The sequence below is a fragment of the Polistes fuscatus genome, unplaced genomic scaffold (genome assembly GCF_010416935.1).
Source record: "Polistes fuscatus isolate 324 unplaced genomic scaffold, CU_Pfus_HIC Scaffold21, whole genome shotgun sequence".
In the NCBI taxonomy this organism is placed as follows: domain Eukaryota; kingdom Metazoa; phylum Arthropoda; class Insecta; order Hymenoptera; family Vespidae; genus Polistes; species Polistes fuscatus.
Genome location: NW_025113098.1, coordinates 2,563,332 through 2,579,501, shown reverse-complemented (window position 1 = coordinate 2,579,501; position 16,170 = coordinate 2,563,332). Strand labels below are relative to the sequence as shown.

At 31.4% G+C, this 16,170-nt stretch overlaps 2 protein-coding genes across 2 annotated transcripts; one reads left to right on the top strand and one right to left on the bottom strand.

Moving 5' to 3' along the window:
• The first annotated feature begins 7,683 nt into the window (after positions 1 to 7,683).
• On the top strand, positions 7,684 to 9,182 carry LOC122517879 (splicing factor U2af 38 kDa subunit-like). The gene is made up of 5 exons (XM_043636485.1): positions 7,684 to 7,864; positions 7,948 to 8,035; positions 8,130 to 8,196; positions 8,297 to 8,585; positions 8,689 to 9,182. The coding sequence occupies exons 1-5, from the start codon at positions 7,821 to 7,823 to the stop codon at positions 8,924 to 8,926; spliced, it is 726 nt and encodes a 241-aa protein (XP_043492420.1). The 5' UTR covers positions 7,684 to 7,820; the 3' UTR covers positions 8,927 to 9,182.
• Positions 9,183 to 10,540: 1,358 nt separating this feature from the next.
• LOC122517878 (transcriptional repressor protein YY1-like) lies at positions 10,541 to 13,224 on the bottom strand. The gene is made up of 3 exons (XM_043636483.1): positions 12,584 to 13,224; positions 11,165 to 11,720; positions 10,541 to 11,033 (listed from the first exon to the last, which is right to left on the bottom strand). The coding sequence occupies exons 1-3, from the start codon at positions 13,194 to 13,196 to the stop codon at positions 10,919 to 10,921; spliced, it is 1,284 nt and encodes a 427-aa protein (XP_043492418.1). The 5' UTR covers positions 13,197 to 13,224; the 3' UTR covers positions 10,541 to 10,918.
• Positions 13,225 to 16,170: the final 2,946 nt, after the last annotated feature.

The following is a 16,170-nucleotide window of genomic DNA, read 5'->3' as shown; positions in this document are numbered from 1 at the left end:
CCCTGTGGTCGTCGCTCGAAGAACTTTGGTCGCGCCTTCTCTCGCGAGAAAGTCGCGTTATCGATCGTAGAACGACCTCGCTCACTTATACTCCCTCTCGAGGTCAGGAGAGATTTTTTTTTGCCTCTCTCTCTGCTTCTTCTTCTTCTTCTTCTTCTTCTTCTTCCACCTTCCCTCCAAAATCCCTTCCTTCGTGGTCGTTGACTTTTCTCGTTTCGACTTTACACACGAAGCGAAATCGATTTTCCTTGCAGTTATTTTTCGATGCGACCTAATGTCCATGCAACCGAAACGAATTTCTCTTTACGTTTTGCGCTAAACTTTTGCGTTGTTTCTCTTTCATCTTTCTTTCTTTTCTTTTCTTTCTTTATTTCTGTCCGTCTGTCTGTCTGTCTGTCCGTCCGGCTGTCTGGCTGGTTGGCTAGTTCTCTTTCTCTCTCTCTCTCTCTCTCTCTCACTGTTTCGTTTTCGCCATTGTATCAGTAAAAATTAAAGCCCGCCGATTGGTCGATCCAGTGTCGCGAAGCACTGCAGTTGGAAGATGCGACGCATATTTGCGATCGGCTTGAGATTCCTTACCGAATGGCGTAGGACCTGGTGGAACCGAATATTTTTCGTTGCTTCTCTCGCACTTTTCTTCCCCACGAACGAAAGAAAGAGAGAGAGAGAGAGATAGAAGAAAAGAAAAGAAAAGAAAAGAAAAGAAGACTACTTTCGAGGGACAACCTGTCTGTTCTTGTTTCTTAAATACTTTTTAATACATTCCTTTGATTTGTTTTTTCTTTCTTCTTTTTCTTTATAATATTACCAGCTCGACAATACACAATATTGTCCTCCCAATCTCTTTAGATATGTTTGACTACTTCTGAGATTGATCCAATGTAACAGAGATCCTCAAATTTGTTCGAATGATTTGTTAAACGTTTGAATGAACGAACGTACGTTGGAATCTAATATCGATCGGTTTACCTACCTATCTCTCTCTCGTTTCATTTTTTTTAATTCTCATACGGTGTTTTATTCCCGTGTATTAACAAACAAATTCACGAAACATTTTCGCGATGAAAAAATAAAACCGATTGAAATAGAAAAAAGAAAAGAAATATAAGAAAAATAGAAAACACGAGTATACGTTTAATGAAATACAATGTAATTATTTGGACGATTATATTATTATTATTATTATTATAAATATGTTTGAGTAAAACTCTAACGGAGTCCATACTTTGAGAACCGCCGCGTTTACGACCGTTTCGAAAATGTTAATAGGTCGTTGACGTAACCAGAAGCAGACCTTTCTCGCGCCTTGTTCCTCGATGTCAGACTAACGTTTCATTGTAAATTTTATTGCATAAACATTATATTCGCTCTTTTGAGCGCATAAAGAAAATACATTTTTTTTTTATTCGATTAGCATTATTTTCCCTTTAAATCGTAATCTCGTTCATTCTCTAGCGTTAACTTATATGCGTTATATTTGTAAAAACAATGAGTTAACTCATTGATTATCGAAGTATGATTTGAAATCTTTGCTTTATATAATTATTTATATATATATATATTTTATAAATAGAACAAATTATCATTAAAAAGTATGAGATGTCGGGTTTATTATATTTTTAACGTTTGAATTATATATTTTATTATATTATTTATATTATTATTATATTATATTTGTTTATTATTATTTATTATTATTTTTTATTATATTTTTAACGTAATGAAACAAAGAGGAAATATATAAAAACGTTAATTATACTAATTAGAATATAAACGATTAGTCGTTATAATAAATTAAAGAAAATAATAGAATATCTTATTGTTATTGAATATCTTCATTAGTATTTTATCTAGTTTACTGATAAGCGCTTCGTTTTTAACGATTATTTCTCATTGTTCTTTATTCTTACGTTTTATCTTTTTTTTTTTTTGTTCTTTTTCTTCAAGTATCATATTTACTATTATACTTTTATATATCGGACAAAGGCAAAAGAACAATGTACCTCGTTAAATATTTTGATACTTCGAAGATACAATGCGATGACGCATACAAATGAATCGTCTCTAATCTAATACGATAAATCTTTGCTTGCAAGACGAACGCGATACCCGGGTGGGGTTCGTTCAAACAAAAAAATTGACTAACTTATTTTAAACGACAAATTTTCTTTTTTCTTTACAATTTGAAATATTTCATATACGTATTATCATTTTCAAAAATCTACCATATAATTTTAATAATATTTTATGACTACAAATATTACTATAAGAAAATTAACGAGGAACAACATCATTTTCATATATGTCAAATATTTTTTAAATTTTATACAATTGTTAGAATCATTTAGAACAATACACATCATCGGTGAACGTATATACGAAGATAAATCAAATTATTTATCGAATAGATTGTTAACTATCAAAATGTATTAGAAATATTTTCAAATATTTTAATAGTGAGTTATATGAAATGAAATAATATTATAATTATATATCTAATCGTATATAACATTAAATAATATTATATATAATTTATTAATAATATTTAATAATAATAATAATATTATATATAATATTACACGTGCATTATTTTACATTATATATTATAACGTTATTTATAAACTATACAAAATTCATACAATCATTGCTACTCGAATTGAATTATTTTTACGTGCCACCAATTTGCAGTTCGTATTCTTCTATTAATATTTCCTAAATTTTTAGAAATATGTCAACGATTTTTCTCTCCGAATAAAAAATTTCCAACAGGATAACACGATGTGCCAAGAGGTGGCACGACTTTTTTCTTTTTATCACGCGTGCCACTTTCTTGCCATTCATGTTATCCGGTTAACATTTGAAAAAATTTGAGACAAATTTCACAAAAGATTTCGATTCCTAATAGAATCACACGATGTTCGAAGAGGTGGCACGTTTTTTTATACTTGTCAAAGTATAAAATTGCAAATGAGAAATTATTAGATTTAAAAGGGGTCCAGTATTATTTTTTTTTAGACACTTTAAACTCGAATTTTCATGTTTTCTTCTGAAAGGATGCAGTGTATTGTTTTAAACGATTTCCCATAAAGTTTTAAAAATATCCGAGGTATACTAGTGTTGCCATTGTTAGTTGAAAATGGGGGTGCCATATATTTTACCATGAAAGGATTATATTTTATATTATATGAGTTACTAGTAATCATAGTACCTTTCGAAATATCCACATATTTTTGTTATTAATTCTAAAAATATTGAACATATGATTCCATAGTATTAATGTTAAATTCATTCTTGATTCCTCGTTTATCAAAAGATTCATATTGATGTGACAAAAAAATTAAAATTCAAAGCAAGTAAGAAAGTAGAAAGGTTTTAGCTTTCGAACGATGTCGTTACACGTGTCTCACACTCTCAGTTTCTCCCTCATTCATTACAAATCCATGCACAAGGTCAAGATCGTAAACTTTCATCCCTTGACATCTTTAATACCATCCTAGATTCGTGATGGTTTTCTTCTTTCTATTGTTATCTTCTTTATCTTTTTTATCTATTTGTATTTCAACAATAATTCATTTTTCTCGAATTAGATAGAAAATAGTTGATGATATAATCATCGATTATTATCTTCTGTAAATCTTCATTTATCTATAAATATATATAAAATAATTAATAATTAATATATATAATAATATATTTAATTTATATATATATAAATAATAATTAATATGTATGTATATTACATTTATATTTATATATATATAATCTAACTATACACTATACAACTTATATTTATAATTAATATATATATGTATATACATCTATATTTATATATATATAATCTAACTATACACTATACACAACTTATATTTATCGAATAGTAATAGAAATAAAAGAAGGAAACATTTCCAAAATATGAACAATGTTGAAAGATTAATCATCATTGACAATGCTATGAGAACAATTTTACAATTGAATCATAATAAATGATCACATTTTCTATATACTAATCGAGCCAATATAAGGTACGTCTATGTAAGTAATATACATTTATATATCAATTTAAAGATAACGCAATGATAGGCAGGTTGGATCGTTGGACAAGTTGCCTATGAACAGGCACTAAAGTCAATAATATCTGCTGATAGCATAGAAAACGTTCGTTTTCCGTTAAAACGAACTAGTAATCCTGTTCTCTCGGGGAAGAAAGAAAGGCCGAGCGAGGTGCATCGATTGTACTCCTCCAACGACGTCGTCGTCCCCAGAAATCCAATGAGTACGCCAAAATTCCCTAGGGGCAGTCGGGTCAACAGGAAGTCAAGGCCACACGGTCAGTTGCACCGTGGTTCGTCGACGATATAAATAGATGCAGGCGACTGGTATCTATGTATCTATCTGCACGCATGCCATATACTATCCAAACCGAATAAACATGGATTAAGTTTTTGTCCAATGATGCCAAGAAAATGCAGAATCTTCTTCTTCTCTCTGTAACATTCGTATTATACAAGTCAGTCTTACAAACTATATCGTTTATAGTTTATTAGATACGAAAAGTGTGATTCATACTCGAGCTATTTTGTAATAAATTCATTTCACGAATTACATCTCTATATGTATATGTAATTTATTGATTGAACAGGTCATTTCTAATATATTCTTGTAACCGTTCAATTGAATTTATCTAACGAAATGAGACCTATTGAAAAAAAGGAGGATGAGGGGGGGTGAGGTGAGAAGACAAAAGATTGACCAAGAATATTTAGAGGAAAATGCGTTTTATGATAAAAGAAGAACGCTTATTGATCCGATAGTCCCTGGATGCACCGTTACGGCATCCGCTACGGAAACCGTAATCGCGTTTCTTATTTTTCGTAGGATACCACGCACGAATAAAGAATGCTTACGGATCTAATAATTGCTAATATCATATTATTAAAATTAATAACAAATGAAATATCTTTCATTTATGCTTTAACTCAAATATATAAATCAAACTATTTCTATAGGATCGATCTTCTAGTTTCAATCGTTTACAAAATTGCATAATATCAAAATTGATGATGAAAAGCTAAAGATTAACATGATTATTTGAATGATTATAATTTTCCTCAAATGAAAAGGTGAAAGTTCAAGCTATCGAAGACGTCATAGTCTGGGCTCGCAAAAATAGAAGATAGGGGGAATCGTTACCATGGTGATCGAATAAGATGCATTTACAATAATTCCAATGTACGAAAAAGGGAACGGATCGATGCAGGTTGGTTCGTCCTGCTTCGGTCAGCGTAAAATATATTGCGGGAGAGGAGAATAAGAGAAAAGGGAAAAGAAAAAACAAACGGCCGAGAAGGAAGGAAGGAAGGAAAGAAAGAAAGAGAGAGAAAGGGCAGGGTACGACCTTTTCGAACGCATTGAGGGGGCGATTTGTTCGATAGAAGCGGATAAACGAAGACTGAGGGTAGGTAGGTAGTAGGTAGGTAGGTAGGTAGGTAGATAGATAGGTAATAGGTAGTAGTAGGTAGGTATTACTATACCTACAGGTAGGTAGTAGTCAAAGCTCCGTCGAAGAAGGAAAGAAAGTTGAGGGTGGAAAAGATGGAAGGAAAGAAAAAGAAAGAAAAGGAAAGGAAAGAAAATAAAATAAAAGAAAAGAAAAGGAAAGGAAGGGAAGGGAAGGGAAGGAGGTAGGATAAGGGTAAATCGACGGGTGTAGCCGTGCCTTTTGGGGCAGTGGCCCTTGCCGTGATGACTCCGAGGGTGAGAAGGGGCAGACGAGGACCTACGCGTTATTGAGCGGGCATTTCCCACAAAGCGCAGACGAGGGCAACCACCCCGTAGCGTCGCGGTGCAGAGTCCTCTCCCTACTCCCTGCTCTTCAACCCCCTCTCCACTGTACCTTCTGGCAGCCCTCGTTTTCCTCGCGTCTCTCTCACCCTCTCTCACCCTCCTTCTACCTCATCATCTACCGTTCGTTCTCTCGCTTACGTCTACGACGCGTCTCCTCTGTCCCTCTGTTTCCTCCCTTTCACCCTCCTCTACCACCACCCTATGGTTTACGCACGCATGCACGAGTGCGCGCGCGCGCACCTACGCAGAGCCGCATATACGCACACGCACGTACTTACACGTCCAGTTCCACCACACGACGACGAGCTTTATATTTCATTCTACTTCCAAACGAAAATCCTTTCCCTCTATGAAGCTTTCGAGAGTCGTCCTAACGGGGTCCCTCTTCTCCTCCATCATGGATACACCCTCCATGTCCAACGTTAAATGAAAATTCACGTATATACTTATTTTTCCTTTTTTTTTCCTTTTTTTTCCTTTTTTTTCCTTTTTCTTCCTTTTTCTTCCTTTTTTTCTCCCTTTTATTTTTTTTCTTTCCTTCGTTTCCTTGTAACTTGAGAGATTTCTTTCTTTTCGTCTGGACAAAAAACAATTAATATTATACGTTTTTAAGATTCACATTGTTTCATGTTACTTTAGTTAAAGTTACATTTGACTTACTTTACTTTTGACTTTAGTTTACTTTAGTTTAATCTCTATCTTCAAATGTTATTTTCTTTTTTTAAAGGCATAATTATATTATTTCTTCGCTAATCTGAAAAATATGTAAATGCATCATCAGTTCATACTGCAAGACGATGAATATTGTGTTTGTATATATTATGAAAACTGTACTGAAATAATGCGAAAACATATGTAGATATATTTCAATATTTACGACTACATTTATCACAGTTTTTAATCATCGTTACATCGTCATTCCTACTGCGATCTACTATCACTATGTTCGTGACTACATAAACCATTGTTTCTCTGATATTATTATAATTATTATTATTCATTCTCTTATCGTTAGTTAATTATCAATTATATAATCATTGATGCATGATAATTTTGTGTAATTTGACCGTTAGTTTATGAAATTTCATTTAGTCACAAGTTGTATAAATATATGTCGTGATCTTATGGTACATTCGATTATTCGAAAAATATATTTCACTTAGAAATCGATCACGGATATAAACGTTAGTTTAAAAATAATCGAATGACAAGGTCATCAATCTAATACCTCGATAGTTTATCTCTCTTCTTGCCGGCAGTCAAGTAGAACAGTAGTTGCCATTTTTTAATATTCAAAATGTCGAATTAACGTTCGTGTTGCGTCCTCAAACGGTTTGTATAGAAAATAATAATCGTTTCAATTATCGATAAATGATATCTTCTTAAGCCGTTAATATGTGTTGATAATAGCACAAAAATAATTTCTAGATTTATTAATTAATTATATAAATAGTTATTAATAATTGAAAAAAGTTACTAGAAAAATAAGCAAGTTTAAAATTTATTGAAATTCTAGTAACATTGCTAAGGCGATATCGGTAATAGTAGTGCTCTACCTTTATCTTATCTACCGTCGGTAATGACAAATATCGACAGTCGGTAATTGCAGTTTTCTACTTTAACGAAACCGACTGTCGGTAATAGTAAATTTCACATTTATTTTACTCCACGTCGGTAATACTTTATATTAAAGTTATCGACGGTCAATATTATTAAAGTAGAAACAGCCATTAACAACGGTCGATATTAAAAAAAAAATTAGGACTCTACTATTACCGACACGACTTTATTTATTTCCGCTAGATGGAGGCATATTTCGACGCTCAAAATCAACGTTTAGCGCCACCATGGGGTTGCACCCTAAGACGCCATTTTATAATAAACTGAAAGAACGATAAATGCAATGTATTCCAGCTGTCGTTTGTAGCGTGTTTTAGACTGAAGAATTTAAACATAAACGTAGAAAATAATACGTAATGGCGGAATATTTGGCATCTATATTTGGTACTGAAAAAGACAAGTAAGCTTTGTTTTAACTCTTTAAGTTAGCACTCTGTATACATTATTAAATAACTAATAGATACATTTGACTCTTTGTTTTAGAGTAAATTGTTCATTTTATTTTAAAATTGGTGCTTGTCGTCACGGTGATAGGTGTTCAAGAATTCACAATAAACCTACTTTCAGTCAAGTATGTACAAGACACGAGTTTTAATAGTTTGTTTTTTTTTTGTTCAATCATTGTGTATATAACTTATATAATTGAAACTTTATTTTTTGTCTAGACATGCTTGTTGCAAAACCTTTATGTAAATCCTCAAAACTCTGCAAAAAGTGCAGATGGCTCTCATTGTAAGTACACAGTAAAAAAAATCTATATTTTAAAATAAGTATATATTATCTTTATTTAAAAATCTTGATTTTACTTAAGTTCTTTTTAATCCAATTGTAGTAGTGGCAAACGTATCAGATGAAGAAATGCAAGAACACTACGATAACTTTTTTGAAGATGTGTTTGTTGAATGTGAGGATAAGTACGGTGAAATTGAAGAAATGAATGTTTGTGACAACCTCGGTGATCACTTAGTCGGTAATGTGTACATCAAATTTCGAAGAGAGGAAGATGCCGAAAGAGCAGTCAACGATTTAAATAATAGATGGTTTGGGGGAAGACCAGTTTACGCTGAACTTTCTCCTGTAACCGATTTCAGAGAAGCTTGCTGTCGTCAATATGAAATGGGGTATATACAAAATTGACTCTCTTCTCTCCGCTTAAAACAATATAATAATTCTGAGATAAAATATATATTGTAATTGTAAATTCTTCTATCTCAATTTTTGCAGTGAGTGTACACGTTCAGGATTTTGTAATTTTATGCACTTAAAACCTATTTCACGTGAATTGCGACGATATTTGTATAGTCGCAAAAAAGGTGGTAAAGGTCGATCAAGATCTCGATCCAGATCACGTGGTCGGGATAGAAAACGTAGATCAAGATCGAGGGATAGAAGATCAAGATCAAAGGATCGACGAAAGGGAAGAGACGACAAAGGTAGAGATGGTCGATCTGGAAGATATTAATAAATTTGAAATTAAGAATATCTACAATCAAGGAACACGTTATGCGCAAGAAAAAAAGAACTTAAATTTTGAAGAAAAAACAAAAACAACAACAAAATTAACTTATTCCTCTCTATCCCTTTTTTTCCTATTAAAAATTGTAATTTAGTCACATCGTGCTGTTACTTTCCATATGAATTCTTATCGCATAAATGTATTATTTAATAAATTTGTAAGACAATAGAAAAGAGTATAATAAGACAATAGTAAAATTCAATGCATAAATTGATTTTCTTTACAAAATTAGAAAGGACTGTATTATTTTTGTAGACCAAAAGATGTCTATATAATATCATTTAGGTATTTTTGCCTAGATTTTTGCACTATATATATAGTTAAAAATATACCATTTAAATGAAAAAAAGAAAAAAAAGCGACGATTAATTAAATATCAATTGATCCCTTTCAATCATTATGTTAGAGAAACCATTTAGTACAACTTTTTTATTCCAACGATCTTAAACAAATTTACGTGTAAGATATACATAGCAAAGCCATGATAATAAAAAATATATACAAAATATACTGAAGTTACTAAAAAAAAAAAAGAAACAAAATTCGGGCAAAACAGGCTAAAAATTTGTAAAGGCTTACAAAAACAAAAATTTCGTGACTAGATTTATGAAGAGTAATTACCATTTGCAAGCAATTTTGGAAAATTGCATTGCGTGACAATGTAAAATAAGATGATATTACAAATAATTAAAAAAAAATCACACTACGTTCCAACCTATTAAAATAAAACTTATTAATATTGAAACGTATTATATATAAAATATATTAATGTACAAGTTTAATATGTGAGCAAATATTTGAAATTATATTAAATATTCTTAAGCTCGTATTAAAATCATAATTTCTAAACACAAACTATAGATTATTCCTGTTAAACGAATATATTTATAAAAACCATAGATATTTCTGTAAAGTACATTCATATTGTACCAAAGAAAGTGCTTTACAGCAAATATTATTTATAAATCTATAAATTAAGTTTCGTTGGTAAAATTTTTCGCCATTTGAATCATCGTCATATACGCTGAATTATAAGTATGCATATAACCGCCTGCATGTTGCTCTATGTATAAAACTATGATATGCAATTTATTATGAATAATAGTGTAATGAAATGCACGCTACATAGCTATTAAATACAGTTAATATTAAAACTATCTATATCTATTGCTTTATTCTGCAATCCGACAACACATAAAATACAATTATAAATATGATTTTATGAATGTACACTCGTACGTTGTTTTAAAAGCTTTTGAATGGTTCCGAAATGACTATTGCACGAATCAATAATTTTCGATTAAAATTTGCGAGGCTGACAATACAATGCATCCTTCTTTTTAATTGGTCAGACGCTATTAAAAACACTCGCGATTATTGAGCATTGCAATATATTTTATATATATTTTAATTTAGGATAATACAGCTAGTACGATTATTGTCGATAACGACAATTACGGTAAATGGCGTACAAGATCCGTTGCACTAAAATGGTACAATTGAGTCTAACAGAAAAAATGTATTTTGTGGGTTTATTCTTATTTGAATTTCTCCAAAATATACTGTATACAATATTTTACTTTAATTATAAATATGTACAGTTACACATTACGACGGCGCACTAGATTTTTTTAAAAAGTCTGACTTAGCACAGAGCAATGTGCATCGTTTCACCTCGCATTGTCTTAAAAAGTACACTGTTTATCAATGAGTTTTGGAGAGCGCAATACCCTCGATGTTTTAGTTAATCCATATCTAAGCACAGAGGTATTAATTATTTAATTAACTCGTTCTCTTACCATAACTAATAGTTTTAACGACTGATTTCCTTTGCCGCTTGCTGTATCTTGAAAATATTTACACTGCTTATGTTAATAATTAGTGGTTATGATATTCCATAATAGATTCACCAGGATACGAGATCAATATTTGGGGGGGCTAATCAGCATAGACAATAAATTGTTGGTTATCCACATCCGCAACTTCGACTTGGACGAATTGAGGTTGTTGAAGTTGAATTTGTTGTACTTGTCTTCCAATTGTATTCCGCGATCTGCGATGTATATATATGTACATACGAAGTTGTGTGATACAATCTAAATAATCTAAATCTAAACCTTAACCTAGATATAAATATAAATATAATTGTTTAATATTGTACAAATAAAAATGATGAAAACTTACTTAGCCTTGGCATGGGTCAATATGTGTGATTTAAGATTCGTGGATTGTGCAAACTTTTTGCTACATCCATCAAATGGACATACATATGGTCTGTCACCTGTGTGGATTCTGACATGGGTACGCAAATTAAAATCAAGGCTAAATCTTTTGCCGCATCCCTCGAATGTACATTGAAAAGGTTTCTCTCCAGTGTGCACTAACTGGTGCCTCTTTAATTTTGAACTTTCAACAAAAGCCTTCCCACATTCTGCGCATACATGTACTCTAGGTCCATGTGTATGCAAGTGCTTACGCATAGCACTGTTATCCCGAAACATTTTTGTACAGCCTTTGTGAGGACAAGCAATTGTGCGTTCTGCACCATCCATAACAGGTGGCTTGCGTACTTTCATTTTATGCCCAGGTCTGGCAAATTCCGCTAGCTGTTTAGGATCTGATAAATCGAGACCAGGCATTCCATCGGAAACAGAACTTCCAGAATGATTAAACTTTGTGTTTGGCTTGCCTGTCATATATTCAGTAAAATCTGGATCAGGTTCTGGATTAGAGCCTTCATCTGTAACATTGGATAAATCAAGAGTTACTAGAATTCTTTTCGTTATTCTGATGCATTATTAGATTCTTCTTCTACTATGAACTTCTACAATGTGATTCAGTCTCTTGTAAATTAATTATTACATCATATTATGTACTTGCTAGATTCTTCTAAATATTTTGAAAAAAAAGTCTGTGCATACTTTATCAATTTACTTGGATAAAGATCGTCTTAACGGGTTATCAAAATATCTGGAAATAAGAAACGATATAAAAGGTACGTTTCATATGTTAAAAAAAAAATTATCTTTTAATTAATTTTTCTTTTTCGTATAGCATTATTTCTTTGACAAAGACTAAAGGATATTCTAACCAAGTTAAGAGGAATAAAAGACAAAGAAAATAAGAGGATAATTAATATAGAAATACATGAAATTTTGAATACGAAAAAAACGCATTTAAAGATCGAAAGAGGGAGGTGAGCGGGTGTGGGGGGAAAGAGCTCCATTACGCGTAGAACGAGGTTCCGACGCCATTTTACTCCTCAAGAGGTAAATTGAGCAAAAGAAGCCATTTTCAAAATATGGCTGCCCCCTGGCAGCATAATGGCGTTCCTTCGATCAAAACAAACAACGCAGACTGTCAACGTTGTGACATGGATAAAACGAATAATCGTGCAACCAAGAAAAGTTATTCTTTTTAGCGAAGCAAGCCAAATTGGAGTATCGATTTGGTAGACCTACCGGAAGTACGTTACGCTAGCGTGCATTGGGGTATTATAGCCGTTAGAAAGAAGCAGATAGACGAGTTCATATAAAAGCAATTGAAATGACATTTGATAAGGGTTCATTTACTAAAACGATAATTGATCCATTGAAAACTTACCATCATCAGTCCCAGATGCCCACATTGTCACCGAGAATTCACCTTCAAGGGTTTTGATTTGCACTTGCTTCTGCTCCCACTTTCTTGTTTTCGTTTCCGAACCCATTTCACCGAATATTGCGTGATCGGATGTTCGATATCTGGCAGCTCCACCTTTTCTAGCCTTCTTCGTACCCTTTCTCGATGGTCCAGGACTCGATTCGACATAAATGTCGTTCTCTGGTACGGGTATCTGATCGTACACGCTTAGTGGATCGGCGCCGACGATTTCCTCTTGCGTCTGTAGAATGATTTCTTCACGGCCTGGCTCCGGTAATGGTTGCAATGCGATCATAGGCTGGCCATCGTCCCCTTCGATAGTCGTTTCCACCGTTTCGCAAGGTATTTCAACCGGTATTGTTTCGATTTCGACCTCCTGGATTTCTGGCTCGACTTCGGTTATTATGTCCGAGGACGCCATATTAATCTCCGCTGACGCCATGTTACTAATCAAAATGGCTGGCCTCGGATGGTCGCGCGACAAGCGCCCCTGCGACGCAAGTGTCACGTGACCCTCGGCTCCTACCACCATTTTGGTAAGCACAAGACCATCCTCAGTGCATTCTCGCGCCATCTTTTTAATGGCCGAACAAATATTCCAACCGAGACAACGCTATTTAAATACTCTACTATATCGTCGTTTATATATCGAAAACGCATAATAAATTCGTAGGACGATTAAAAACAACGATTAAAAACAATACATATATATATATATATTTAAACGTGATCGTTTTTTTACGACGCGAATGTGCACGAGTGTTAAATATAATTCGGTACGCGTGTAATCAACATTCTATACTTAATTTCTTACACACAATCGATACCAAAACAGTTATATATTTTTTTTGTTTTTGTTTAGTGAACAATATTACTCTTGACTACTAAACAAATGCAAAATTATTCACTATTTTTTTTCCTAACGTTTATTTCTCGTCTCGTTACCTTTTTTTGCCATTATTTTACAAGAATTAATCGGTGCTTAAGTAAGAAATATAATTTAAAAAATACATTATCCTTTTTCTTTTTACATGTCACGAGATCATTATATATTTAAAAGAAAAAAACAAGGATAACGATTCGAGACGTGAGATAATCGATACGATTTCTTTTATTCGTATTTCGAAATAATAAAATAAGAATTTGTTAATACTTTTGTACACTTATTCTTCAAGAAAGGGTTACCTTTAATACACTTGTGCACTTCTTCGTTTTATTAAGACGATCATCATAATAATCATTATCATCATCATCATTATTATTATATCATCGGATATAAAGTGGTGATCGAATTACTATTTTTAATATGTAGTCTAAAAAACAATATTTAAAAGGATAACAAACAATAAATCACGTTAATATTTAAATAAACAATTAAAATTAACGTTCGATTTATATTTAAATACTAACAAGGTTATACACGAATACGACAGAATAACCTAACACTTATGGTCGTATCTCTAATCTACGTATCGGTCACTACTCTCGTACGGTGGCGCCATCTGGTGTCAGAAAATGCATATTAAAAAATGCATATCCCCCATTTAAAAATAAATAATTATGATTAGTAAAATATTATTATAGTCTATGCACCTTTCTATTGTAATATATTTTTCTATACTTTATTATTATTATATGATTATCAAATGGAGATATATGCAAACAAATATGCAACTGTTTGTTTGTCCTATTTTATTTAAAAAAAAAGAATCAAAAGGTGTCTCCTTTCTAAAAATTTCAGCTAGTCAAAGTTAGAATTGTTAATAAAAATTCGAAAGAAACAGATTGATTATAACATTACAGAAAATTAACAAAAATTTAATATCTTGATTATTATTTACGTATCAATGATTATCATCTTTAATACCTGGATTTTTTGTTACTTACTTTTAAAATAATACTTCCTTAATTCCTATCTACTATTATCTATATAAAAATTGAAATTGGAAAATAAATATTCTGGTCAAAATAATATATACATATATATATATATATATATGAATATATACGTTTAACACAAATCATCCCCCATACGTTCGTATAGAAAAACAAAAAATAAATTGACAACGATATGGCATGGAGTTGTTCATTTTTTTTTTTTATTTTTTTTTTTCCATAGGCATATTTATTATAGAAGTTTTTTTTTTTTTATGTGTATACTCGTCTGTTTTTACTCTATAAGTTCCTAGCAATATTTTTTTTTATGTATATAATATGTATATATGTACATATATACATATGTATACATACACATACATATGTATATATGATGTATGTACACACACATATATATTCATCATTATGCCAAATTTTTCTTCTTTGCGTGTCAATTGTATATGTGTAGTGTGTGTGTATCGTCATGTTTTTTAATGTGTAAATATGTACCTAAGTACACATGTTATATATATATGCAAGTGTTCATCATACGCGTTATTTGTTTATAGCACGATGGTCTTATGTATAACGATATACGAAAGACCATAATCGTATATTCCTACCAATCTCCAGCCTATTTAGTTGGTTTACAATCGGAGCTTACATTATTATTCATTTAATTATATTTAATTATAATTAATTAATTAATTATTTACTTATTTATTTACACTAAATTACCATCTCACACATTGTTTTTTTTTTTTATCTCACACACTCTTTCTTTTTCTCTCTCTCTCTCTCTCTCTCTCAGTGTGCATCCATTATATCCACGTGTTTTTTTTTTAAATAAAACACGTCCCCTTATATATATTTCATCATTTTATATAATTAATTATAAATTAGTATAATTTTTATTTATCTATATAGCTTACGCCTTTTTCTTTCTTTCTTTCTTTCCTTCCTTTTTTTTTTTTTCTTAAATTTCTTTCTTGAAATTGAATTATACATTTTTTTTCTTTTATTGTTGTTGTCTCGTCAAACGATACATTCTATCCAGGTGTTTTAAGTAGAATGCGTTCATTCAAGGAGAGACACGTGGGTGTGTGTTACGCGAGTAGTTTTTTTTTTTTTTTTTTAATAATCATGTTTAAATTCCTGTCGGTCGTTTTCTTTTCTTTTTTTTTTGGGTTGCACTGGTGGCATTGTTTCTCTATTTCGATTTTTTTCTTTTTATTTATTTATTTTTTTGTTACGAATTCGATCAAACGAAATCTTCTCCTCCCACTTATTATAATTAGACGAAGATGAAAAAAGAAAAGAAAAAAAAAAAAAAAAAAAGGAAAAAAACAAGAAGAAAATAGACAAAAGAAAAAAAAAAACAGAGTGAAAATCTAATAATCTCTTTTGTCTATTTCTTTCTCTGATAAACTACCAACTACTCTCTTCTCACTTGTATCCCCTTTTTCTCTCGCTTTTTAACGATGTGACAAACAAATTATGATTATAATATTTTTATACAATTTTATGAAGGAAACTTATTAACATTGTATTAAGAAGAAGAAGAAGAAGAAAAAAAAGAGAGAAAATAAAATTATTAATAATAATAATAATAATAATAATAATAATAATAATAATGAAAATAATGATTTATTAATATTATACGATAGAAAAAA